Source organism: Cnephaeus nilssonii, assembly GCF_951640355.1.
Source record: "Cnephaeus nilssonii genome assembly, chromosome: 4".
NCBI lineage: Eukaryota > Metazoa > Chordata > Mammalia > Chiroptera > Vespertilionidae > Cnephaeus > Cnephaeus nilssonii.
Window position 1 is genome coordinate 45,549,847 of NC_137075.1, and position 25,525 is coordinate 45,575,371.

The following is a 25,525-nucleotide window of genomic DNA, read 5'->3' on the forward strand; positions in this document are numbered from 1 at the left end:
TGGAGCACATCTTGCTTCTCCTTTGAGTACCAGACTCTTCCTGTTCATCTCATTAGTTTGATGCATGTGCTGTGCAGTATCCAATGAATACATATTTTATTGGCTCAGCTAAGTTATCCACTTGTTGAGGGTAGGACTTTCATCTCCCAGAACAGTGCCCTGCAGGTAGTGTATACTCAGAACAGGAGCTGTTGGTTGAATTCTCATCTGCCTCTATGCCACAGGAGCAGTCATAACCCTGGGGAAAGCCCAGATGTTCCGATTCAACCACCCAGCAGAGGCCGCTGTCCTTCGGCAGAGAAGGCAGGTTAGCATGCTGTGCTTTCTGTGTGGCGGCTGGCCTCCCTGTTTCTCCTTTCTGGGGAAGCAGTTTGAGCTTTGTCTGGTTCTCTTGGGAGGGTGGGAAGGGTTGGTGACTGCAGTCTTGCTGTGCTTTCTTCCTGTTCCCAGGTCGGAGAGGCTGTTGGTGGTAGTGGCTCTTTGGAGTGGCTGAACTTGGATGGAGATGTCACTGCCTCCAGGTTGGGTCTCTGCTCTCTGCTTGGGAAGAAAAGGTGAGAAACAGCTGCTCATTCTGCTGTGAAACCTACAAGTGTTTCTTCTTAGTCCATTACAACATGGAGCTGGGAGGAGATGAGGGTAGCAGCCAAGGTCTGAATGGAGCCTGGTCTGCACCAACTTGGAATGTGATTTGAAGATGCTGAGCTAGCTGCTCGGCTGATAGTTGGCAGGGAAGTGGTCTTGGCCCTCATTTATTTCCTCTTTGATATTCCAGCTTTCTCCATCACTGAAAGGCATGACATTTGTTGTTTCCTATACCACTTTCCTCTGTCAACCAGATTTAAATGTGGTGTGTTTGTAGGTAGCTTTGATACAGCTTCTGAACTCCCCTCCCTGTAAACCTCTTTACCTTCCATGCTGCCTGTGTGGGAGCTCGGGTGTGTGTCACATAGCTTCCAGGACTATGGCTTTCTCTGAGTTTTTAAAGACATTGTGAGACTGAGACTCCTTTTTTTCTCTTTGCCAAGAGTCCAGAACTATGCATAACAGGGCAGGACCTCCAGAAGCAATGTGAAAATATCTTGGGGTTCTGCCCTCTCCCATCCACTTTACCAGCACTGTAACTGTGAGGCATGGAGCCAGAGTTTTATATGTGATGGGTGGCAACTACTTTTCTTCTTCATAGTCATTCTTCACCCATTTCTTCATAGAATTCCCTTCCAGCTCTAGGTACCTGTGGGTTTGGTACTGGGAACAGTGGTATCCTCCTGTTCCCATAGCCTAAGTGGCTGCTGCCTTGGGGACTTCCTTTAGGAATGTCAGCAGGGGATTCGGTGCCTGTGAGACCGCCGGTGTCAGGGTGCTGTCCAGCACCACGAGCCCAGGGCTCCTGGAAGGGTTCTGATGTCACTGGTCCCTTGGTTCCTTCACGGGGATCCAGCTGCTCTTTCCTCAGGCCAGGTGAGTGCAGTGGCAGCTGAAGATAGTCTTAGGTCTGACCGTGTAGTGAGGGATGTTCGATGCAGGAGTGGAGGTACACTGGTGCAGGGATGTGAAGCAGGCGCATCCTCACAGTGGGGCTGCTGAGGGCCAAAGGATTCAACAGAGTCTAAGGAGGGACTGAGGGGTTCTATGGGGGGACTGGTAAGGTGGGAGAGGTGACACAGGGTCAAGTGCATCAAGGCCAAGATGGACTCAGGACTGAGGCTGAGGCTCTTGCTTAGTCAGAGTGGCCCTCCCTTTTTGTAAAGAGTCCATGAAAGGAGGCCTTGTTTAGGTAAGATTTCCGTTGGAAAGATGAACTAGGATCTGTTTTCCCAGAGTTCAGAGGCTTACAGAGAATGGCCCTGCAACTTAAAGAGCGAGGATGATGGGGTTGGTAAAGCTGCTTCGCCTCCTGGCGATGACAGAAAAGCTGTGTGACCTTCAGCAAGTTACTGAGTCTCTGAATCTATTTGCTCTTCTAAGTAGGGGTACTGCCATCTCTCTCCCAGGGATCCTTGAAGTAGGATGAAAGAGCTAGAACATGTGGAGTGCTCTGCCAAGTACCTGACATCCCACAGCTACAGCTCCCCAGGGGGGAGGTTCTTATGGAGAGCTGTCCAGGAATGCAGCCTCCCTTTCGCTTTCCTGTCCCATCTCACCCAGCTGACCAGGGAACACTGGTCTCCTGTCCTTTTACAGCCTTCTTGGGCTCTCTAGCTCGATGGGCACTGACATGACCTTTCATTAACACTGAGAATGCACCCTTTCATTCAGAGAGGACAGAGAGAAATGGGAGAATCAAGGCCTCCCACTCGCTGCCTCCACTCTTCAGCACCAGCTCTAGGAGCCTGTGGGCTGAGCTGGTCCTGCCCAGCTGCCGTAGCCAGCATCCTGTGCCAGTCCTGGTAGAAGTTGGGTGTGTGGGGCTCTGGCCTGTGATTGGGCAGAGGGACTGGGGAAAGAGCCCGTGAGAGTGGAGAAAACTGCCTGTTGTCAGCTGGGTTCCCAGTGGTGTGTGGCTGCATCTCCATGACAGTCTTTCCTCTGCTTTTGGGTGGGGTTGGCTCCCAAGCCTCTCCTTGTCCTAGGCTTTCTTCCCTCCCCTTTCTCTCTGGAGGAGTACCTGTGGGGAGCCTGCAAAGCCGGAGCTGACTCCAGAGAGTTGCAGAGCCATTCTCTGTAAGCCTCTGACTCCAGGGGAAATTGCCAGTCTGCCTCCTTTCCTCTTGCAGCAGTGATCTGGACCAGAGAGGGGTTTGTCTTTGAAACCGTTCTTTGCAGTTTCCCATTTGGAATTTTAAGTGCCCAGGGCCTGGGAGACACTGTCATTGCTGCTACCGCTGCTGCTGCATTAGTGAGCAGACGCTGCTGCATTCTGCTGCAGAAGCTGTCAGACTCAAGGCGGCCAGGAGGGGACCAGGCAGCAGCTGGGGGAGGCAGGAGCCACCCAAGATGAAGGGCAGTCATCTGAGAGAGACAGAGGTCCTTGGCTGGCAGGTAACTGGAAGCTTGCCCTTGGTAATCGACCCAGATATGTAGCAGAAGGTTGGTATTTTCGTTTTCACTTGCTTTTTGGCTGATGTACTTAGCAGGGGAGCCATTTTCAGCCTGATGGCAGGTGGCATCTTGGGTGAATATGCATTGTCTGCAGTGATCCTCCTAGACCGCCCCTCCTCATAGGCCTGATGCTGCTGTGAAGGAAACTACTGGGTTATTAGCAGCTGCCACTTTCCAGGAGGAGGGCTAGAGGGAGCTCACCTCTAGGGAGAAGGAAATTGCAATCAGGGTTCGAGATGGCAGAGAAGGAAGCTAAATGCTCTCAGGGAATTCAGAATATAGATCCCCTTCCTGCCCCTTGGATCTTAGCTGAGTTTGTCTGAGACCCTCAGATGGGCTTATGTTGGAATGAGCTGGCCCGGGTGGCATCCCCTTACCACTGGGCAAGGGAATGAAGCCCCAGGCCTCGGCACAGCGGTAGGGTAGGCAGACATATTTTGGAGCAGTAGTGCAGGCATGACACGTGTATAAAATGTTTTCCTGCTTTTTCTGTTCATGTGGCATTAACTGTTTTTTTATTCCAATGACTATTACTATCCCTAGCCTTTTGCCTCACATGGATCAAAGAGTGTCTTTGCTCTTTTATGTACACTCCACTTTGTGTATTTGGCCTTTTGCCCACAGCAGCAGTGCCAGTCTTCCCCATAGTGCACCTGCTCAAGTACCAGGGCCTGTCCTAGTCCTTGGACCTACAGTACATCGAGTGACCTCACAGAGTCCTTCACAGAGAAGACACTGCTGGTGTGTCAGCTTCTACTATGCACTTCTCATCCGTCTAGTCACTCTCCCTCCCATCCATCCTTCACTGTCCTCCTAGGCCTATATTAAGAGTTACTGATTTCTCTAAGCAAGAGGCAGCAAATGATCTGTTAAGGGCCAGGTAGTATCTTAGGCTCTGCAGGACTTACAGTCTCTGCTGCAGTGACAGCTCAGCCAGTGCGGCGCAGCAGCCGCCTGGACCATATATACTGAGTGGTGCGGCTGTGCTCTGTGACGCTTCCCTCACAAAAATCCACCCTGCCTCACAGGCTATAGACCTCTGCTTCAAAAGCCTCCGTGGTTTCATTCTGGTCTACGAAATGTAAATCTCCTGAGCAGAATGATCCTTTAGAGCACACTGCTCGGACTGAGCTGGTTCCAGTGCCAGGTCCTGGCACCCTGGGGCTGGAACGAGGGCTGCGGGAGGCTGGATTCAGGCGCTTTGTGAGCCTCTGGTGGATTCTGACCCTTCCCACTGTCACCCTGGAGGGCCCATGCAGTTAACCCAAGTGACAGGGATGGGGTGACCCTGCAGAAACAGCATGTGAGGTCCTCTCCAGAAGGCAGTGTGTAACCTGGGCAAAGTTAGCATGCAGGCCGAAGCTGTCAGTCAGGGGAAGGCTCTCACTCATCCATGTTCACACAGGAACTTGGTGGCAGAATGAAGTATGACTGTAATCTAGAATTCTTTTTAAACTTTGTATTCTGGAAAATCCCAAATACACTACAAACATCAACTCATAGCTAATCTTGTTTCATTTACATACCCACGCACTTTCCCCTGCTCCTCCCCACTGGATCTAAACAAATCCCAGACAGTTTCACCAGAAAACACTTCTGCATCTGACCCTGAAAGGGATACTACAGTCTAACGCTCGGGAGCCTCCTCACGCCGCTCTCACAGGGGGCGGTGCGTGTGCATCCCCTCTCTGGACTAGGGTCTCCCTCCGGGGAACAGAGGCGCAGCTGTAGTCTCTGCACATGTACGAGACCCTCCATTCCTACAGTGGTTCTGGGCTTCTGCTCCACTTTGTTTCCAGCAGAAAACTTTTTTTAAAAAATATATTTTATTGATTTTTTTACAGAGAAGAATAGAGAGTTAGAAACATCGTTGAGAGAGAAACACCCATCAGCTGCCTCTTGCACACCTCCCACTGGGGATGTGCCCGCAACCAAGGTACATGCCCTTGACCGGAATCGAACTTGGGACCCTTCAGTCCGCAGGCCGACGCTCTATCCACTGAGCCAAACCGGTCAGGGCAGAAAACTTTTTTTAAAGGACAAATTTTCTTGATTTAGCTAAAATGTTACAGGATTTTGTTTGTTTGTTTGTTTGAAAGCTGCTTTATGTTCCTGGTTATTTTCCTTAACCAAAATATATTTGTGTTTCGCTAAACCTACAATCTAAGAATATACTAGTCTAAGGACTGTTCTCCATCCTGCACTGTGACATCATGAGCTGCCTGTGACACCACGCCTGGGAGTCCCATGTTGCCAGAAGTCCAAAGCCTCTCTGCCCTGTTGAATTCAGGGGCTCTCTCAGAGAGGCTTCGATGGCCACTGGCTTGTACTGAACTGGGTTTGCATTTCCCTGGGTAACCCCGGCCCCTCTGTGACAGGAAAGTGCTGGTGGAGCAGAGTGACGAGGAACAGCTACCCGGGGCTGGAGAGACGCCTCAAAGGGCCGATGTTCAGCAGCAGGATTTGAGGCAGCGAATCCTAGCGCGACAGATTAGAGCCAACCAGGACCTGGAATTCGAGCAGGCACCCGTCAGCTGGCAGATTAAAGAAGGTAGGTGCCCGCTACTCACAATGTCTGCTTCATCTTCCAACCTCTTCATTTTCATGCTTCCCCAGCCTTCTGTATTCTCGCCTTTGTTTTCTTTGTGATACGATGGAATCTTTGGTATTAGGCATTCTCTCCTCTGTTTTAGAGGCCAGAGGCTCTGACAAGGGGCTGGAAGCAAGAATAAGGAAGCAGCTTCCTATTGCCCCTGAGTTATGAACCTCTGCTCACGCTTTCTCATGCGCACATTTGTCCCTGCTGTGCTGCCTACCCTACCACGTGCCCCCCGCTGTGCCGAGGCCTGGGGCTTCATTCCCTTGCCCGTTGGTAAGGGGATGCCACCCTGGCCAGCTCTTTCACTCTGTACAGGTCCAGCTGTGGCCGGGGGTGTCTGAGCCCAGGCAGCCACCGGCAAGGAGGGAGGTGCCAACCTTCTCAGGATGTTTTTGGTTTCCAGACCAGCAGTGGCTGCTCAGAGAAGAGACCTGGCTGGCCAGCTTGCAGCAGCAGCAACAGCAAGACCATACAGCAGAGAAAGAACTTGAGGCCTCTGTGCCCACTGATTCTTGGCTTCAGACATATCCTGAGACTCAACCGTCACCACTGGTCAGAAGCCAGAAGAGGGCGGTGCCACTCCAGCTCCTGCAGAGACGAGCTCTTCGGGCAGCAGACAGGAACGTAAGGCGAAAAAAGGTCTCATTCCAGCTAGAGAGAAGCATCAAGAAGCGGAGGCTGCTGGAGGCCCAGAGGAGACTGGAGCGGCTCAAGGCATTGTACTGGCTCCAGGATGATGGTTCCCCGGAGCCCCCACACCAGGTCCCCAGCCCTGATGCCTTCCCAGGACGTCAATGTAGAAGCAAATCGACAAGTGGCAGCTTTATGAGCCTACGAGAGCTCTGCCTCCGGTACTTGCCCCAGCTACGCAGGTACAGGCAGCAGCCGTCCCCTGGGAGCTCTGGCTGAGGTTTACAACCTCGTTGCCCGGCCTCAGCTTCCTCAGTCTGTAAAATGGAAAGAAGTGTTTGCTCATCTCTTCCTCATCACCCTTTTCCTCTTCTGCTCTTCTTCTTCTTTCTTTGTAGTTGATATCCGCTAAGTCGTAGGCTTTTCCCTTCTCCCACTCTGAGAGGCAGCTCTTGCTTCTTTGGTGCAATCTACGTGAACCTTATTTTTTATCTATAGACTCTGATTATCCACTTACATCTCCTGTGTATTCCTGCCCCACCTCCATCTCATCTTGCCTCAAACCAGACTCTGTCCCTACATTTCCTTCTCCTCCCTCCCCACCTGACCTGCCACCTCAAGTGAGCTTCCCGACCCCACCTGCCAACTGGTGGGTGAGTGGAACACTGTCTTTCTGACTCCAGGTTCACTTTGGGATCTTCTTGTTTCTTTTCTCCTTCACTCCTTACATTCTGTCAAGGTAAGGATATGTTATCTCCCAAGAATGCTTGGAACAGGGGACTGTGTCTACCCCTTTATGTCCTCTGGGCCTAGCACAGTCCTTGCCCATAGTAGGTACACAATTAATGTCTGTGGTGTTGGTATATTTGCTCACCTCTCTGGTCTTCAGAGTAGTAGGCAGGCTTTTAAAAAAAACCCACCAACTTCTTATTATGAAAAATTTTAAACATACACAAATTTGGGGGAATAATACCTAACCCTTACATTCGGCAGTTATCAGGATTTACCAAGCTTGCTTTATCTCCCTCCTTCCTTTTTCTGGTGAAGTATTTTAAATCAACTCCTAGACATCATGTCATTTCAGTCCCACGTAAGGTATACACTTCTAAAACATAAGGATTTTTCTTATACCCACATTGTCAGTATCACACCTAACAAAATTAAGATAAATTATTAGGTGTACTCTACACCTAGGCCATATTCAAATTTCTCTGATTGCCTAAAAATATCTTTTTATAGTTAATTGTTCAAATTAAGATCTAAATAGGTTTTACACACTGCATGTGGTTATGTCTTTTAAGTTTCTTTTCATCATTTTTTTGTTTTATTTCTTTATATCATTGATTTGTTAAAGAGAGTGGGCCAGTTCTTTAGTATGTGTTATGTTACAGATTTGTCCGTTTGATTCCTTGTAGTGTTATTTAAATTGTTTCTCTGTTCCTCCTATTGCCAATTAATTAGAAGTTTTCTTTAAAGGCATGATTTGATTCACTTCAACCTTTTTATGAGATAAAATATTGAGGAACAGAGTATACCTGAGGCCACTTTGAGAGCCAGGACTATAGTCCACAGTTTCCTTTTGTTCCTACAGAGCTTTCCTCTGACACCGAAGGACGTAGGGACATGACATTGGCCTAGTTTCTAACCTCTCACAGTGCAGCAAGCGGGACTTGATAGTCCCTCTGTCAGCAGGAAGTAGGGACTGCTTGCTTTTCTGAGGTGGCTTTCCTTGTCTCCACAGTGTTTTCCTGAATCGGGATCCCTCTAGCACATTACCTCCTATACCCGACTCTACTGATCAGACATCAGAGAAAACCCAATCAGAAGAGTCTTTGTCCCAGGCTGCTTCTTATCCTCCAAGGACAGGGAGTTTCAGCAACAATGTCCTCCGTTCCTTGGGTGAGGGGCAGCTCTGCACAGCCAGGGCGGCCTTGGCCAGGAGGAGAGCCTGGGCCCCAGGCACCTGCTTCAGCATGAGCTCTACATCTTCCAGCTTCCAGGAGAGGGAGAGAGGGAGTCAGCAGCCCCACTGGGTGGTGTCCCAGAGCTTAGCCTCTCTGAGCCAACCAGCTAACATGCTGAAGCCAAGGGATGAACCAGAGGCCCTCACGCCTTCCACCCAGGCCAGGAGGACTAAGAGACTGTCGGACTCTGGCCACGGACCAGCAGGGTGGCAAAAAGAAGGGCACCTTGAGACCCACAAGGCTGCTAATGGAGCCAGTTGCAGTTGCTCACATCCCCATGGACCCAAACAGACAGCAGGGCATGGAAAGGCAGCTGAAACTTTTTGGACAGAATCCCAACCACCTTCTCCAAACAAGGCATCAAAAAGGCAGCAGAGGGTGCTGGCAACTAGGGTCAGAGACATTACCAAGAAGTCCTCTCATTTGCTTCATGGCAGCCCTTTGAAGAGGCAACACAGTGCAGGGGGCCCAGACACCATGGCCTCACTCACAGATGCCGGCCCAGTGGAGGATCCCACAAGAGAAAAAGAGGGTGATTTATCGGATGCAGATAGCAGTTACTCAGTGGATTCTCTCTCCTGTGTCTGTGCCAAAGCCCCGACGGAGCCACTGAAGCCAGGGAACCCCCCGGGGAGGGAATGGCATCTCCCAGAGTCAGAGAACACTGAAAGTGACAACAGCCAAATATCCGAGGACTCGCTGACCGAGAAGAGGAACCAAAGCCCACAGGACAGCCCGGGGGACAGTTCTCTTACCAATGGCCACGGCGACCCCAGGGCCAGAGCTAGAGCGTCTGTGAGGGGCTTTACCACATGCTCAGACAGGGGCCTGGTCGCCCAGGCTCACAGGAGCTTTTCGCTGGATAGCCTGATTGACGCTGAGGAAGAACTCGGGGAAGATCAGCAAGAAGAGCCTTTCTTCAGTTCAGCCGATGAGATGCCAACAGAGACGTTTTGGCGCCTGCAGACCTCCAGTCTGCCCGTTGTGAGCCAGGAGGCAATGTGCAGGCTTGGTCCCATCACCCAAAGAACAGGAGCCAGGCTGGATGCCATCCTGCCAATGAGCAGTTCATTTTACCTTGATTCCCAGCCCCTGCCCCGCTGTGCACAGCCTGAGTCGGAGGTGGGGGCAAGCTCCTCTGAGCAAGCCACCACTCTGCAAAGCATGCCGCTTTCAAGAGAGAGCCCTCTGTTGTCCATGGATTCCTGGTTTTCCTGTGACTCCAAGATCAATCCCAACAGCCCCCTGGGAATAGTGGGTTCTTTATGTCCAAGTCCTGATGTCCAGGAATTTCAGCCCAGTGGTCGGGAGAGGCCTGGATTCTGGCCAAAGATGGAAGAACTAAAGCCATCGGGTACAGAAGCAGTCCTGCCCTACACTTCCAAACTGCCCGCAGGTGGTGCGGAGCTGCCCTGCAGTGTCAGAGCTGTGTACACAATTCCTGCTTCTGATACCTCCAGGTTGTCCCTCTGGGGGTCATACAGGCTTCTTCAGTCCGGAGTTGATGGCACCTTTCAGGCCAGAGGTGTCTCTGACCCAGCCCAGCAGGACAACTCTGAAACATCCAACAACTCGAGTGTACCAAGCGTGCTGCCTGCCTCTGCCACCTCATTTACTTACGTAGGCAGCGCCTGTGAGAGGGACTGGGCTGCCCTTCAGCAAAAGTACCTCCTTGAACTATCTCATCCTGTGTTGGAGGCCATAGGAGAGCCCAGGCCAGCTTTCACCTCCCTCGAGGAAGACTCTGGTTCCCTGACCCAAGCTTCTAGCAGAGGAGGAGATACTGTATTGGTAGTTGGTTCTGGGCTACCTAGCAGTTTGAAGTTCAACAACTTTCCTATCCATATATCCAAAATTAGGCATTTGAGGGCAGAGGAAGAACAGGACAGTTTGAGTGTCGAGTTAGAAGGTACTTCAGATTTCTTTACAACCAGTGAGAAAGAGGTGAGTTACAGTGGAAATTATTCAGCAGACATAGAATCATTGACTTCTGGAGCTACAAATGCACAGGTCTTTGCAGCAAAGAACAAGGTGGCAAATTCCATGACAGGAGCATGTGACATCACACAGAACAACTTGGAAGAGTCCTCTCAGAGTAGTGGGAGGAAGCCTGGATTGATGACTTCCTCTGATGAATGTTTCTTCCTGAAGAACCCTTGTCACAGTAACGACACTCTAGCCACCAAAGAAGATCCTCAGCCCCAAAGCTGTGCCCCTCTCAGGAAGAACAGTGTAGGCCTGGCAGGGCAATTAAATCACAACAGCCACCTCCCCCGACAGGAAGAGGAGGCAGACTCCCAGGAGAGCTCCAAGGAAGTGGTTGGAAGACACGCCAATCTTTCCTTTGCCTTTCCGTCAGGTCCCGAGCTGTACCTGCACTCTGCTCCTTGGAATTCATGCCCGTCTTCCCTGCAGCCACCTCCCTTAGAAACATTCTACGTGACCAAAAGCCGGGATGCACTGACGGAAACGGCCTTAGAGATCCCGGCTTGCAGAGAAGCCAGAGTGCCTTCCCCACCCCCCAGGGAGGCCTGGGGCTTTGGTCAGGACTACCAAGTCCTCCAGAATGCTTATTTAAAGAATAATTTGCCAGTGCTCTTACAAAATCAGAATTCCAAGATTGCCTCATTTCAGCGGGTCACAGCGGAGAGGCCAGTTGATCTGAACACCACGGAGGTTAGTGGAGAAATAGGGAAACGCGCTGGAAGCCATAATTCAGTGTATTTTTTTGTTGCTCAGAACAGACATTTTCTTACATCTGCCAGCACAAAAGTATGTGAGTATGAAAATCAATTTGGAAATTTAAATAAACACAGTCTTCCAGCACTCGAGGGAGAAAAGACCACGATACAGTCCAGTTGCACCGTTTCCTCAGGCAGTTCTGGGTCTGGGAAGCCCCTTTTTGTTTGTGAGTCTCAGGCAAGTGGGGAAGAAGGGCAGGAGCAGAACGCAGTCCGAAGACAGAGCCAGGCCTCTGATAGGAACAGACAGTCCTCTTTGGTGGCCAGGTCTGATTTCACCTATAAAACCATCAGTTTAGGTTTTGACAAGGACATGCTGGGGGGAACTGCTCTTTCTTTGAAGTCTAGATCAGCATATCATAGAGTAAGGAGCCCAGAGGTAATGGCCCAGGATGGGAGTCCAACCCACATGGGGGAATGGAAGGATGAAACTGGGCTTCCTGGAAAGTCTCTCCATCCCAAAGACAGCTCAGAAGAGTTTAAGCAGCCATGGACAGAATCTACACAAGAAAGGTTCCAGTCAGTTATATACTCTCAGGAAAGAAACCTCACTGAATGCAATGGCCCTGGAAAGTTGCAAGGAGAGTTAAATCACAAAGAAACACCTTCTGGAAAGAAACAGAATAAAAGAGTTAATAATGCTGACGAAATGGCTAGGCTAATTAACAGTGTCATGCAGCTAGAAAATGGTATCTTGGAAATCGAATCCAAGCAGAATAAGCGGCTATATGCTTCCCATACACTGGGAGTCAGTCATGAGTTTGTGTTTCAGGACAAGGAGAGGGCTGATCGTGTCCTGAAGCCAGGCAGCTCTAGACACCACTTGTCCTTCATGGATCAGCTGTCTTCTCCAGAATACACAGATGATACTGATTTTAGGGATGGTGACGCTGGAGAAATGGAGACTAGCAGTAGCACTGGGGAAGATCCCCAGGACCAGAAAATTATCTCGAGTCCCTTCAAGTCAAGAAACTGGGTACAAGATATTAAATTTGTGAGAGAGCACAATCCCCCAGCTGTATTAGACAGACCTGCCAGGGACACTTGTGATTATTTAGGGACATGTACAACTCACAGTGAGTGTACCAGAACTTTTGTTAATCCAGGGAGAAGGAAAGCATTGGCTAGAGCTGTGCCATTCCGGCCCAGGCCCGAGTGGCCCTCTGAGGAGGAAAGTGAGGGGGTGCATGCATCAGCAAGCCCCAGAAGGCAGCCCCGTGGCTTAGAAAGTCTTGAGGAATCAGAGACTATGGAAGGTTTTCAGGAAAGCCACGTTCCCAAAGACATAAGTAGTTTTTACCCAGAGGAGCCAAAAGTTCAAGGCAGAGTTAAAGAAATGACTATGCAAAGAGGAGAGAGCCTACACGAGCAATACAGAATGGTCTCATCGACTCGGAAACTTCTTAGTCCAAGCCAATGTTGTATGGGCACGTTTTTCAGCCAGGAGACAGGCCCATTGCCAAGTCAGTCAGACTCATCTATGGCTCCCCATCGAGACCTGAGTAACACCTTGCCCTTGAGTTCCCCAAGACTGCCAAGAAGCTATCTTCCTGCGCCTGCGCCTGATGGTATAGGCATCTCTTCAGTTGACTATGTGCTGGATCCTACAGTGTTGAAAATGCCTAACAGTCTCTGGGTAACTGAAGCAGGATGTCAGGGCCAGAGTGGAGAGCCCGGAAGCCACAGCCCTCAGGGGAATGTGCGAGAGGCGTCCTCCAGGGCACACACTGCTTGCTGTGGGTCTGCAGTCTTCATGGCCATTGGATCTTGGGATCAATCTGGTGCACCAGAGGCCATTCCCCTGGAAGCTGCGAGCAGGAGATCAGCAAGCACCAGCCCCCAAGCCCTGGGAGGGGGCCCCAGAAGCACCTCGATGGGCTTGAGTACCAGAGTGGGTTCTGCTTCTGAAGCCAAGGTGGCTGTACAAAAAGCAGAAAGAGCCAGTTCCTTTAACTGGGTCTCTAGCCCGCTTAAAAAGAGGGCCAGCTGTCCCTTAGCAGAGGGTAACAACCAGGGCAGGGAGGTGAGGCAGAAGGCAGAGAAGGAGGCCGAGAACCTTAGTCCTACCGGTGCTACTTTCTCAGCAACTGTGTCCCTGGAGCCACACCCTGAGCCCCCTGCACACACATCCACGGGCTTAGCTGTGCTGGAGGAGGTCAGAGAGACACAGGCCCACGGAGAACAGTTTCATGACTTGGTGCCTGAGGTCACGGTCCTTCCTTACTATGAGACTTTATTAGAGCCTGAATGTTCTTCAAGGGCCCCTGATAGACCTCAGTGTCAGCAAATGGACCAGCCAGTGTCAGACAGGACCGGGAATGAGGGTGAAGCACAGGGGTTTCATGTGGCGTCTCCCTCTGCTGAACCAGGACATCTGTGGACTGATAAGAGGAAAGCCCTTAAGACCCTCTCTGCAGACAGCTTTCAGCCCCTGCCCAACATTGAAGTTAAAGGGCCATGCCAGTCCTCACAGACTTTCTCCCACGCTGACCCTGCTCTAGGCAAAAGCCATTATTCTGGAAAACTGAGACCTTTTCTGAGAGCAGATGAGCAGTTTATATGTTATTCTGGCCCGTTTGAAATCATGGAGGAAAAGCAAGAAGCAATTAGAATTTCTGCTGGTCCTGTAGGCCCAGACAGTCTTCCTTCTTCAGCTATAGAGGAAGCCAGGAGGGTAACAGCAGGGAAAGTAGAGGCCGCCTTATCTTCTCAGGAACCTTCTGACAATCCTGGAGTGAGTCAGCATGGGCAGAGCCAGTCCGTTCCCTGGGGGATGGCAGAGGGCATTCCCCCTGGCAGTCAGGAGAGCAGCCAGGCACACCCAGAACCTAGAACTCTACACACCACATATGGAGGAGAGTCAGGTAACTTCACCGTGGCTGCACAGGGAGAAAAAACAACCTGTTTTGAAAGTCAGCTTGTGATCTGTAACGTTGAGGATTCTGCCAGTCTCTCAGGGCCTAACCAAGACCATGTCCAAGACCTCGAGGCTTCCAGTGGCTTAGAAGAAGGAAGGGCACAACCCAACCGAAGTAGCGTCCTGCCTGGAGCCCCGACAAGAGCTGAGCTGGAAGTTCCCTCGCAGCAGGGTGTGAAGACGGGGAGTGTTGGTTCTGGGCTGGCAGAAGCCTGCAGGGCTGGCAGCAAACACCTTGAGTCGGCTCCGGCTCCGTTGCCAGATCAAAGACCTAGCCCAGATCCTGGCGGAGTGAGAGAGGCGGCCCTGTGCAGATGTCCACAGGAAATTTCCGATTGTGCTGTCTTCTCAGCAGGGAGTACTGAAGGCGGAAAGACTCTCAGCCCATCTGGGGGGCAGGAAGGCAGCAGAACTCTTCCTTGTCAACAACCATGCAGCCCTCAAGCCATTGCTGCTTATGCCTGCTCCTCCCCTTCCTCCGCTTCACACAGAGATGGTGACCCTGGGAAGGCTGCCCCACAAACTCTCCACCCAACCTGCAAAGTATCTTGCAGGGCCCGTGGAATGGATGAGAGAGGAGAGAGCTATTCCACTGACCCTGAGGTGTTCTTGACACATGGCCTTGAGCCCAAAGGCATTCATGTGAAATTTGGGCCACCAGACAGCAGCACTCTGGAACCCTCTGCCACCACTTCTGTCCTCTCTCTGGGTCAAGGCTGCAGCGCCCCTCCTGCCCCTGACATGAAGGCAGGTTCCCTCAGCCCCTCAGTTGCTGCAGGGGATCCTGAGGGAAAGGTTGCCAAGAAGACAGCCCGTGCAGAGCTTGAGGCTGCCCCTTTTCCTAAAGGCGTGTGCTCTGAGCCACTGAAGAAGTTTCGGGACAGCTCAGTAGGTGGCCAGAATGCACAGGAGTCTCAAACCAAGTCAGAGCTACTGGCAACAACCAGGAGACAACATACCCTGAATTTAAGTGAAGGGTCTGTTGAGAGTGAGCTGCTGGTGGAACCACAGCATGGATGTTTAGAAAATGCTGTCAGATGCCTTCCAGAAAAGCCGCAATTTTCCACCGAGTCCAGGCATCACAGGAGCTTGGATCCCCAAGCCAAATTTGTAGCCAAGTTAAAGCACATCTCCAGTGCCCAGGTTGGCAGTCTCTGGGAGGAGGAGAAGCAGCAGAGAGAGCAGGCTTCAGGTGGTGGTGAAGGCCCTGCCCAGCGCATGCATCCCCCACATTCCGGTGAAGGTGACTTCGATGGCTTTCAGATGAGCGATGCAGGCGGAGAGGAGGGGACTGCAGCCACGGCCTCTGTGCCCAAGATGTTCTCATTGGGCTTTAAAGACTCAGCCAGTGACCCCGTGGTGCCTGTGGCCCAGAGCCCTGGCCAGCCCTCTTCTGGAAGGGAGCAGCCGGCTCTCCCCCACAGGCGCTCACTTCCTGTCATTGCAGTTTTCTCTGGCCCCAGACACTCCAGGTCCTCCCCCAGGCCACAGTTCTCTGTGATCAGCTCTTCCCGGTCTCTTCAGGAGCTGAATTTGAGTGTGGAACCTCCTACCCCCACAGATGAAGAGACACAGGGGCCTAACAAATTGTGGAACCCACATCCTAGGGGCCACTCCTTCGAAAAGTCAGCAGTGGGAACATTTCTGGAAGCTGAGAGCTGCGATCAGAAAGCCTCATCTGACTCGAACAGTAGCTCTGCTGATCACAGGCCCCTTCAACCTGCCAGCCCTCCTTACCCAACGCCTTCAGCTCCCTTGTGCATGCCGACCCCCAGTTTCATGACCTGCTGGATGCCTGGTACAGTGGAACCGGCCCGGCAGGGAAAGCCACAGAGCCTGGGTGGCCAGGCCAGGCCAGAGAAGTGGCTTTCTGAGGCAGACAGAGGAGCATCGCACTTTGGCTCCAGTGACATCAGTCCCTACGTTCTGCCCTGCCCTCCAGCGGGTCCTGCACCCATTGGCTGGAAGCAGTATGTGTTTGGCAATACAGTCGATATCTCCTGTAGCCAGTCACCCCAGGGCCTGGTACCATCAAAAATGGCCCGGTGCTCCAGGGTGGACAACGGCCTAGAAGACCAGAACTCCCCATTCCACTCCCACATCAGCACCTGTGCCAATTCCCGAGGTTCACATGAGGCCTGGGAAGTATGGGATTCTCTGCTTGCCTTGGGGAACCACCACATCCTGACGGGCCCTGAAGGAGCAGCCCCCGCTAAGGGTCCTGATGAGAGAGCCCAGTTCCAGGCCCCCCCTGTTGAAGCAGGCCCTCTGAGGAGTGAGTCCCCCTGGACTGAAGGAAGTGCTACAGGCCCAGTGAATGAGATTATGCTGCTGTGTCCATCAGAGGCCAGCGGCCCTGGGGGACAGTCCAGCATGAACACCTTGGAGCAGGGCACACAGACCTTGGGCTGCACGGACATCTCCTCTGCCCATTTGGAAGCCAGCGCAGTGCCGGTCTCTGATCTGGCCTCCTGGGCCAGCATGCACAACCTGTCTCTCCACCTCTCGCAGCTCCTACACAGTACCTCGGAGCTGCTGGGGAGTCTCTCACAGCCAGGTGTTGCTGAAAAGCAGCAAAACACCAAGAGGGAGATCCCAGATGAGGCACCCCAGACCCTCATGATGGACGGCTGTACTCAGACCACCGTGGATGAGGGCATCCAGACTGACCTGGCCTCCCCACCTCTGCACCTCCAGGCCCCAGAGGCCAGCCCTCAGGAGGTCAGTGTGGTCCTTGAAGTGCTGGGCTCGGATATCTCCACCATGTCTCAAGAAAAGGGACACGACCCAGGGACAGTTCAGAAGAGAGAGGCGGAGGGAACAGCGTGGAACACAGCACGGCCCCCAGATTTTCAGGAAGAAAGCACCTATTGCAGGCCCCAGAGCCCTGCAGTACCCTCATCCCATCTGAGGTTTCAGAAGGCCCCACTTGGGCAGAACCTCCCTTCTGTGAGCCCCCAGGCTTCTCCTGATGCCGCCCTGCTGCCCGGCGCCCAGCCCAATGAACCCTCCTGCCTGGCTGTCAGCAGCCCCAGCCTTAGCCTCCCTCATTCCCCAGGACCCTGCCCCAATGCTGCGGAGTCTGTCGGGGAGCCTAGGGTCCCGAAGGAGTTGTGCCCCACAAGTGCCTTGTTGGTGGACAGGGCCTCTTCCCCGATCCTCGCACTTAGTGCCAGCACTCAAGGGTCAGAGCTCCCCCTAGGCTCTCTGTCTCTCTCCACCCACTTAGCGCACCCTCTTGAAGGCCATCAGGAGATTGTCTCCAGCCCAGACCTTCCCCTCGACTACCCCAAGCCTCCAATGGATAATTATTCTCAAGCCATTGACGAGGCAGGCAGCTCCCAGAGAGGGTGGGGTCTGTGTGAAGCCAGAAGCTCCTTAGAAAGGAATGAGGGCAGGTCCATGCTTGAGGGAAGCTCCCCAGGCAGCCCACAGCACAGCTCAAAAACCCAAGTTCGTTCCCTAGAGCAGCCCCATCAGCAGCTGCAGCCCCAGTCCCCCTCCTGGGTCCAGAGCAGACTGCCGCCTCTGCCGCTGAGGATCAGGAGTCCGAGACCGGCCGAGGGCTTTGTCCCCGAGGACGTGGCTCCCCTGGAGTGTGGCCCACTTTGCAGTAGGGGGCCAAGTAAATGGCAGAGCAGGACAGAAAATGGGGGTGAGAGTTCAGCATCTGCAGTGGAGCCACAACCCACTGTCAACAATCCCTCTTCAGGGGGAGGCGTGCAGCACCTCAGCCCCTGCCCTGTGTCTGAGATGACTGACAAAACAAGGCTCCGGGGCTCTACCTCTGGCCCAACTGAGGCCTGCCAACCTCAGGGGCTACTGCGCCCCAGTTCCCAGACGTGCATGGCTCCTGAGCCCCAGCATCACAGCCTGAGGGACCTCCCAGTGCATAACAAATTTAGTAGTTGGTGTGGGGTTCAGGATGGCTCTCGTGGGGAGCTGGGAGTGACGGGGTTGCTGGGACCCAGACATGTTGCCAGCACTGGAGAGCAGGGACAGCCTCCCTCACAGCCTCTGGGCGCCCAGAGCCAGGACCCTGCGTGGTCCCAGAAGGAGCAGATCCCCCTGCAAGTCGGGGCCCAGAACCTCCCACTCAGCACGGAACTCACAGAAGCAAAACTGCACCACGGCTTCGGGAAGTCGGATGCCCTGCTCGAGGTGCTGCAGAGCGGGACAGGGGAGGCGCTCACTGCCAGGGAACCTGTGCTGTCCACCTGGGAGGAGCTCCATGCCCGGTAAGGGTCCCAGCCTGGAGCGGGAGGGCGAAGAGGGGCCTGAGAGGAAAGAACCAAAGGCTACGAGCTGGCTGTTCCCTCTCCTCTTGCTCAGTTCTGGGGTCTTCCAGGGGTCAGATTATAAAATGGAGAAGGGCATTCATGGCCAGTTTCAGTGAATCAATCATGTTTTATCTCAGGCAAAAACAAACCATTGAGTCCCTCCGGAGACAGCGGGCTGAGCGACTTCAGAACTTCCGCCGGACACGAAGCCTCAGCCCCCAGAAACAACTGAGCCTCCTGCCTAACAGGGACCTCCCCACCCGTGACCTTGACTTACCCAGCAGGCGCCGAGAATACCTGCAGCAACTGAGGAAGGATGTTGTGGAGACAACCAGGTACGGGTGGACCCAGAACCCTGCAGGGAGTGGGTTCTGTGTGGGGTGTGAGGGTTGTGGGGAGCAGGGCCTGAGTCTTAGTGTCCTGGAGGCTGCAGCTTCCTCTCACAGGAGCAATTCCAGCAGTGGGTCTTCTGTACCTGTGGACACCTGGAGGTGGCTGCGGGAGCAGGGACAAAGGGAACAAAGGGTGGGGGGGGGGCGGGGAGTGAAGGAGAGATGGGCAAAGGGAGGTCCTGGGAGAGGATGAACAGAGTAGCTGTGGCATAAGGAGACTGCAGGTCTGAGCCTCCGAATGAGATACAAAATCAAACTGAAGACCCTGTGGGCAAAGAGAGGCTGGATCACTCAAGAGTGGTGTTGCACAGAAAGTAAAGGGATGGAAAAGGTATTTCATGAAATAAGTAGCAATACTTATACCAGACAAAATAGACTTTAAAACAAAGGCTGTAACAAAAGTCAAAGAAGGACCCAGCTGTTCTACTGGGCATTTATTAGAAGAAACTCAAAACACTAAATAAAAAAAACAAAATGCACCCCTCTGTTAATTGTAGCATTATCTACAATAACTTAAGTGTCCATCAGTAGATAAATGGATAAAGAAAAAGTGTTGCATACATGCAATAGAATATGACTTAGCCATAAACAAGAATGAAAGCTTGCCATCTGCATCAACATGGATGGACCTAGAGAGTATTGTGTGAGTGAAATAAGTCAAAGACAAATGCCATATGATTTCACTTATATGTGGAATTTAAAAAACAAATGAACAAACAGAATAGAAACAAACTCATAGATATAGAGAACATTTTAACAGTTTCCAGAGGAGAAGGGGTTTGGGAAATGGGTGAAAAAGGTGATGGGATTAAGAAGTACAAAAAAGCCCTAGCTGGTTTGGCTCAGTGGATAGAGCATCGGCCTTCGGACTGGGGGTTCCTGGGTTTGATTCCAGTCAAGGACACATGCCCAGGTTGTGGGCTTGATTCCCTGTGGGGGCATGCAGGAGGCAGCTGATCAATGGTTCTCTCTCATTATTGATGTTTCTACTCTCTCTCGCCCTTCTTCTCTGAAATAATAAAAATATATATATTTTAAAAAGGAGTACAAAATAGCCTGGCCAGTGTGGCTCAGTAATTGAGCATTGATCCATGAACCAGGGAGTCACAGTTGATTACCAGTCAGGGCACATGCCTGGGTTGTGGGTTCAATCCCCAGGAGGGGGCATGTAGGAGGCAACCCATTGATGATTCTTTCTCATCATTGATGTTTCTATCTCTCTGAAATAAATAAAACATATATATATTTTTAAAAGTACAAAATAGTCGTGGGGGTGTAAAGTACAGCATAGAGAATATAGTCAATAATATTGTAATAACTACGTATGGTGTCAGATGGGTATTAGACTTAGAGGGGAACCACTTTGTAAGGTATATAAATGTCTAATCGCTAGGTTGTATACCTGAAACTAGTATGTATGTCAAGTATAATTGAAAAATTATTTAAAGTTAAAAAAAAGTGTTGAACAGGCCTGGGGTGAGCAGGCCATGGCCATCGCCCACCCACTGTGTTAGAAGGCACCTCTCTGCCCCTCTGGTCCTTCCCAGGAACCCAGGGTCAGCGTCAAGGTCTGCTCAGCCACCCTCTGACATAGAGCTGATGCTGAGAGAATACCAGCGGGCTCGTGAGGAGGCCAAGGTGGAGATCGCCCGGGCCCGGGACCGACTGCGGGAGCAAACGGAACAAGAGAAGCTGAGAATCCGCCAGCAGATCATCTCCCAGCTGCTGAGGGTGGGAAACAGTTTCGGGGTAGGCCTGGAGCCTGGAGGCAGACCTCAGACTGGTCAGTCTTCACTGGGCTGCCGCAGGCGTGGGATGTAACATTTGACCCCCGGTGCCAGGTCAAAGCTGTGCTCACTGTCTTTACGTGTCATTCTCATCAGACCAGCTCCTGTCGCTGGGCCAGAGTCTGGGAGGAGGCTGCCTTGGTATAGAGTTGGGGTGGGGGTGTGGGGAGGTGTGAGGGTGTGAGGCTGAGGTGGGAGGCACTGGGGGTGATGGGACCTGGGAGGTGAGAGGGGTGAATTTGGGGCTGTGGGGCCTGGGTAGTGAGGGTGCACCAGGAGCTGATTGACGGTGATCTGTCCTTCCCAGGAAGAGGAAAAACTACACACCCTGGCCACCTCCAGCTCCCTGTGCACCAGCTCCAATGGGAGCCTCTCCTCTGGTGTCACCTCTGGCTATAACAGCAGCCCGGCCTCGTCAGGCCAGCTCCAGTCCCCAGGCAGTGTGGTGAGTAGGCAGATGCTAGGTATAGGCTCTGGACCAGGCTGCTAATGCAAGAGTTTGGGCAGGAAGTTCTGCCTCAGGTCACTGCTGACACTTGATGGACAGTGGCTTTGGCCTTTCCTCTAGTTCTGTCTTTCTCTCCCTGTTCATTCATTCAACAGCTGCTTGTTTTGTAGGTGTTGTTTTAGGCATTGAGGGTGCAGCAGTGAGCAAAACTATTCTTGTCCTTAGACTATTAGAAGGATAAATATTAAAGAGCTTATTTTATAACTAGAGGCCCGGTGCACAGATTCATGCACCAGTGGGGTCCCTCGGTCTGGCCTGCAGGGATCAAGCTGAAACCGGCAGTCGAACATCCCCCAGGGGTCCTGGAGTGCAGGAGGGCACTCTGAAAAGTTGCTGTCCTTGGGCAGCTCCGGCGTTGAGCGTCTGCCCCCTGGTGGTCAGTGTGCATCATAGCTGCTGGCTGGTTGCTCAGACTTTTGTATATATACATTATTAGCATAGATCAGTGGTCGGCAAACTCATTAGTCAACAGAGCCAAATATCAACAGTACAAGGATTGAAATTTCTTTTGAGAGCCAAATTTTTTAAACTTAAACTTCTTCTAATGCCACTTCTTCAAAATAGACTTGCCCAGGCCGTGGTATTTTGTGGAAGAGCCACACTCAAGGGGCCAAAGAGCCGCATGAAGGGATGCTAAGCCAATGTGAAAGGTGGAACCTGACCTAGTCTGGATGCTCAGTGAAGATGCTCTGAGCCTGATGGTGAGAGAGAGATTCTTCAGTGAGAGCTCAGCGCTGGTGGTGTCCAGAGGGCCCACAAGGGAGGCTCTGAGGGGGGAGGAGTTTGAGGAACTAAAACACTTGTTTGGTTGGAATGTAAAGAGTGAGATGGGAGAATTACAGAAAATGCAAGATCGTGTGGACTAAATTGAGAATTCTGGGCCTTTCTAATCCATCTGATCATGTTACTTCCCCAAAGCTGCTGGAAAGCCTTTAAGCAGGGAGAGAAGGATGAGATTGTGAGAAGGGGCAAGAGCAGCTCTGTAGACCCATTAGTGACCATGGCAAAGCCGAGTGAGAGTTCATGATTGCTTGGCTTAGGGCACTCCTGGTGAAGATGAACTGGTGTGGATTCGAAGAAGAGAAAGCATCCACGGGACTGACTGGATGTGGAGGAAGGGAGAAGGGAGGGTTGGGAACAATGCTTGCTTTGGGTTTGACCACAGTGACAGGAAGCCCTGGAGGCGGACAGGTTTTGTGGGAAGATCATGAATCTAGTTTTGTGTTTACTGGGTTGAAGCACCTGTGAGAAATGCAGGGGCTTGTTGGAATACAGATCTGGAGCCCAGAGGTGAGACCTGGCTGGGCATAGAAAATTTGAAATTCATTTTATAAAGAAAAACTTCACATAGTAAAAAATATATAGTTTTCAAACAGTAGCCAAGGACACAGTGTCAAGTGCATATTTCAGTCTCCTATTTGCCCTCCCCAGAAGCAGTCATTCGTCCCGTTTGGTGTTTATTTCCAGAGATAGTCTGTGCGTCTATAAGAATGTACCTTTTTGTAAAGCAGTGAATGGAAGCATACTGTACTCACTTTGTCCCTTTGCTTTTTTTCCGTTAAAAATATTGGTTGGATCTTGAATATCATTAAATCTAGTGCTGACTCATTCTTTTTAATAGTTGAATAGTGTTTCTTTTTTCTCTTTAATTGCATGTTATTAAATGTGATGTTTTATATAGATAATATGAAGTGGAAAAGGCAAAGAATATATACATATTTAAGGGTATATAGGGAAATACCCATCCCTTTTCCTATCTACCTAGTCCATGTCCCTCATCCCACCCAAGAAAACAGTGGTGTGTGTTATTTTGGGGGGATATCTTCCTAGATAGAGTGTCTTTTGCATATAAAATAAGCATGTTATGCCACTGTCCTTTACTTTATATATTTTTTCCAATCAGTATATCATTAACATGACAGTGAAGAGAATTTTCTCTTTTTCTTTGTGATTGCTGCATAGCATTCCATTGTAGGGATGCATTGTAATTTATTCAATCCTCCACCTTGGATTGTTTTCCATTTTTTTACTGTTGTAAACAGGGCTGCAGTGAATAGCTTTGTGCATGTATAGCTTTCTTACATGTGCAAATATATCTGCAGGATAAATGTGGACTTGTTCTACAAGTATATGCATTTGAAAATTTGATAGATACTGACAGCTTTTCCCTCACAGATATACTGATTTTTACTCCCACCAAGCGAGAGTCCACCTTCCTCCCATTCTCTTGCTAACATGTTATTAAATGTTTGGACTGTTGAGCCATCTGTTCATACCCTTTGCTCATTCTTTTCTTCTTTCTTACTAGTTACTGGGAGTTCTTTATATAGTGGCAAGATAGCCCTTTGCCTGATGTGAATTGCAAATGTTTTTTTCCAGTTCCACGTTATCTCTTGACTTTACTTACTGTGTTTGGAGCCATTCAGGAAGTTTTATTTATCAGTTTTCCTTTTATAATGTCTATGTTCTAAATCATAATTAGAAACACATTCTCACCCTAGCTGGTTTGGCTCAGGGGATAGAGCGTTGGCCCATGATTCCAGTCAAGGGCACGGACCTCTGTTGCAGGGTCGATCCCCAGCCCCTGTGGGGGTGTGTGCAAGAGACAACCAATGGATATGTCTCTCTCACATAGATGTTTTCCTCTCTCTGTCTCTCCCCCTTCCTGCCACTCTCTCTGAAAATCAATGGAAAGCCCTAGATAGTTTGGCTCAGTGGTAGAGCATCGGCCTGCGGACTGAAGGGTCCCAGGTTCAATTCCGGTCAAGGGTATATGCCCGGGTTGCAGGCTTGATCCCTGGAGTGGGGCATGCAGGAGGCAACCAATCAATGATTATCTCTCATCATTGATGTTTCTATCTCTCTATCTCTCTCCCACTCCCTTCCTCTCTGAAATCAATAAAAAAATATATTTTTAAAAAATCAACGGAAAAATATCCTCGGGTGAGGATTAACAAAAAAATAAACAAAAAAAGTATCACATTGTCCATTCCAAAGTTATAAAGAATTTCTCCTGTGGTTCCTTCTAGAACTTGTATGGTTTTATTTTTCATATTTAAATCATTGATTCATTTGGAAAGTATATATACAGGGTACCCCAAAAATGTGTACACACTTTGAATGATTGTAAAGTGTTTATTAACATACAATTCATTTTCAAAATTTAAAAGAATGTACAGAAATGAATAATTTTTTGTCAATACCTGTTTTCATATGTATATATATATACACACTAGTGGCCTGGTGCATGAAATTTGTGCACGGGGGGTGTCCCTCAGCCCAGTCTGCACCCTCTCCAATCTGGGACCCCTTGGGGGATGTCGGACATCCCTCTCGCAACCCGGGACTGTTGGCTCCTAACCACTCACCTGCCTGTTGGCCTGCTCGCCCTCAACTGCCCCCCGCCCGCCGGCCTGCTTGCCCCAAACTGTCCTCCCTTCCAGCCAGATTGTTCCCAACTGCCGCCCCTTGCCGGCCTGCTCACCCCAACTTCACCCCCGCCGGCCTGATTGCCCCTAACTGCCTCTGCCTCGGCCCCGCCACCATGGCTTTGTCCAGAAGGACATCCGGAAGGTCTCACAGTCTAATTAGCATATTACCCTTTTATTAGTATAGATATTTTTTATTGATTTCAGAGAGGAAGGGAGAGGGAGAGAAAAACATCAATGATGAGAGAGAATCATTGATCGGCTGCCTTCTGCATGCCCCCTACTGGGGATCAAGCCAGCAACCATGGCATGTGCCCTTGACTGGAATCGAACCTGGGACCTTTCAGTTTGCAGGCTAACACTCTATCCACTGAGCCAAACAAGCTAGGGCTCAATGCCTGTTTCAAACTGATGACCATTCTGGTCCAGGCACTGCTGATAATATGCAAAGCAATGGAATCCCAAACATCAAAAATCATTTCACTTGGTATTTGTGTGCCCTCAATTAGTTGACTGTTTCTGGTTTTGTACCATAAACTTTTATCTTTTATGTATCCCCATTAAAAAAAAAAAAGCCTAGTGGAACTTTAGGATAAACGTTCTTTGTTCAAAGCTTAGTTTGGCTTCACCCATAATTTCAAATCAGTTTAACCTGAAAAGGAGTGAAAATTAAGTGAGTTATCAGCTGTTAAAGTGTGTATGCATTTTTGGGGGGACACCCTATAGTATGAGATGTGGATCCAACTTTGTTCTTTTCAGATGGCTATTCATTTGTGCCTATGCTTGTTAGATAGCTCATCTAGACAGCTCATCTTTGCCTCACCAGATTAAGACGTCAACTTTTCTTGTTCTAAGGCTTATAATGTATTCTACTCCCCATTGCCTTTTTTGAAATTTTCCAGAGTATTCTTTCGTGTTTATTTTTTTATGAAATTTAGGGTCAGCTTGTCTAGTTCAATGATAAAAACTTATTATTTTTAATGAGATCATGTTCAGTTTATGAATCAACTGAGGGAGAAATCACATTTTATATTGGGGAATCTCCTAACCAAGAACATAGTAGGTTCAAGCCTTTTTTTTATGTTTACTGGTACATTTCCTTCATGTCTCTCAAATTTCTTGTCAGATTTATTCTTGTTTTATCTTTCAAAAAATATATTTTACTGATTTCAGAGAGGAAGGGAGAGAGAGATAGAAACATCAGTGATGAGAGAGAATCATTGATTGGCTGTCTCCT

General features: G+C 50.4%; 1 protein-coding gene across 2 annotated transcripts in view; it reads left to right on the forward strand.

The window, feature by feature from the left end:
• The window catches only part of STARD9 (StAR related lipid transfer domain containing 9), a 101,621-nt gene that overhangs the window by 63,963 nt on the left and 12,133 nt on the right, over positions 1-25,525 (forward strand). For both annotated transcript variants that reach the window (XM_079768918.1, XM_079768917.1), the window contains exons 19-26: positions 225-307; positions 451-554; positions 5,421-5,593; positions 6,045-6,513; positions 8,013-18,131; positions 18,311-18,508; positions 20,113-20,296; positions 20,660-20,797. In XM_079768918.1, coding sequence (XP_079625044.1) covers positions 225-307; positions 451-554; positions 5,421-5,593; positions 6,045-6,513; positions 8,013-18,131; positions 18,311-18,508; positions 20,113-20,296; positions 20,660-20,797 — 11,468 coding nt within the window. The remainder of the gene's footprint in view (positions 1-224; positions 308-450; positions 555-5,420; positions 5,594-6,044; positions 6,514-8,012; positions 18,132-18,310; positions 18,509-20,112; positions 20,297-20,659; positions 20,798-25,525) is intronic.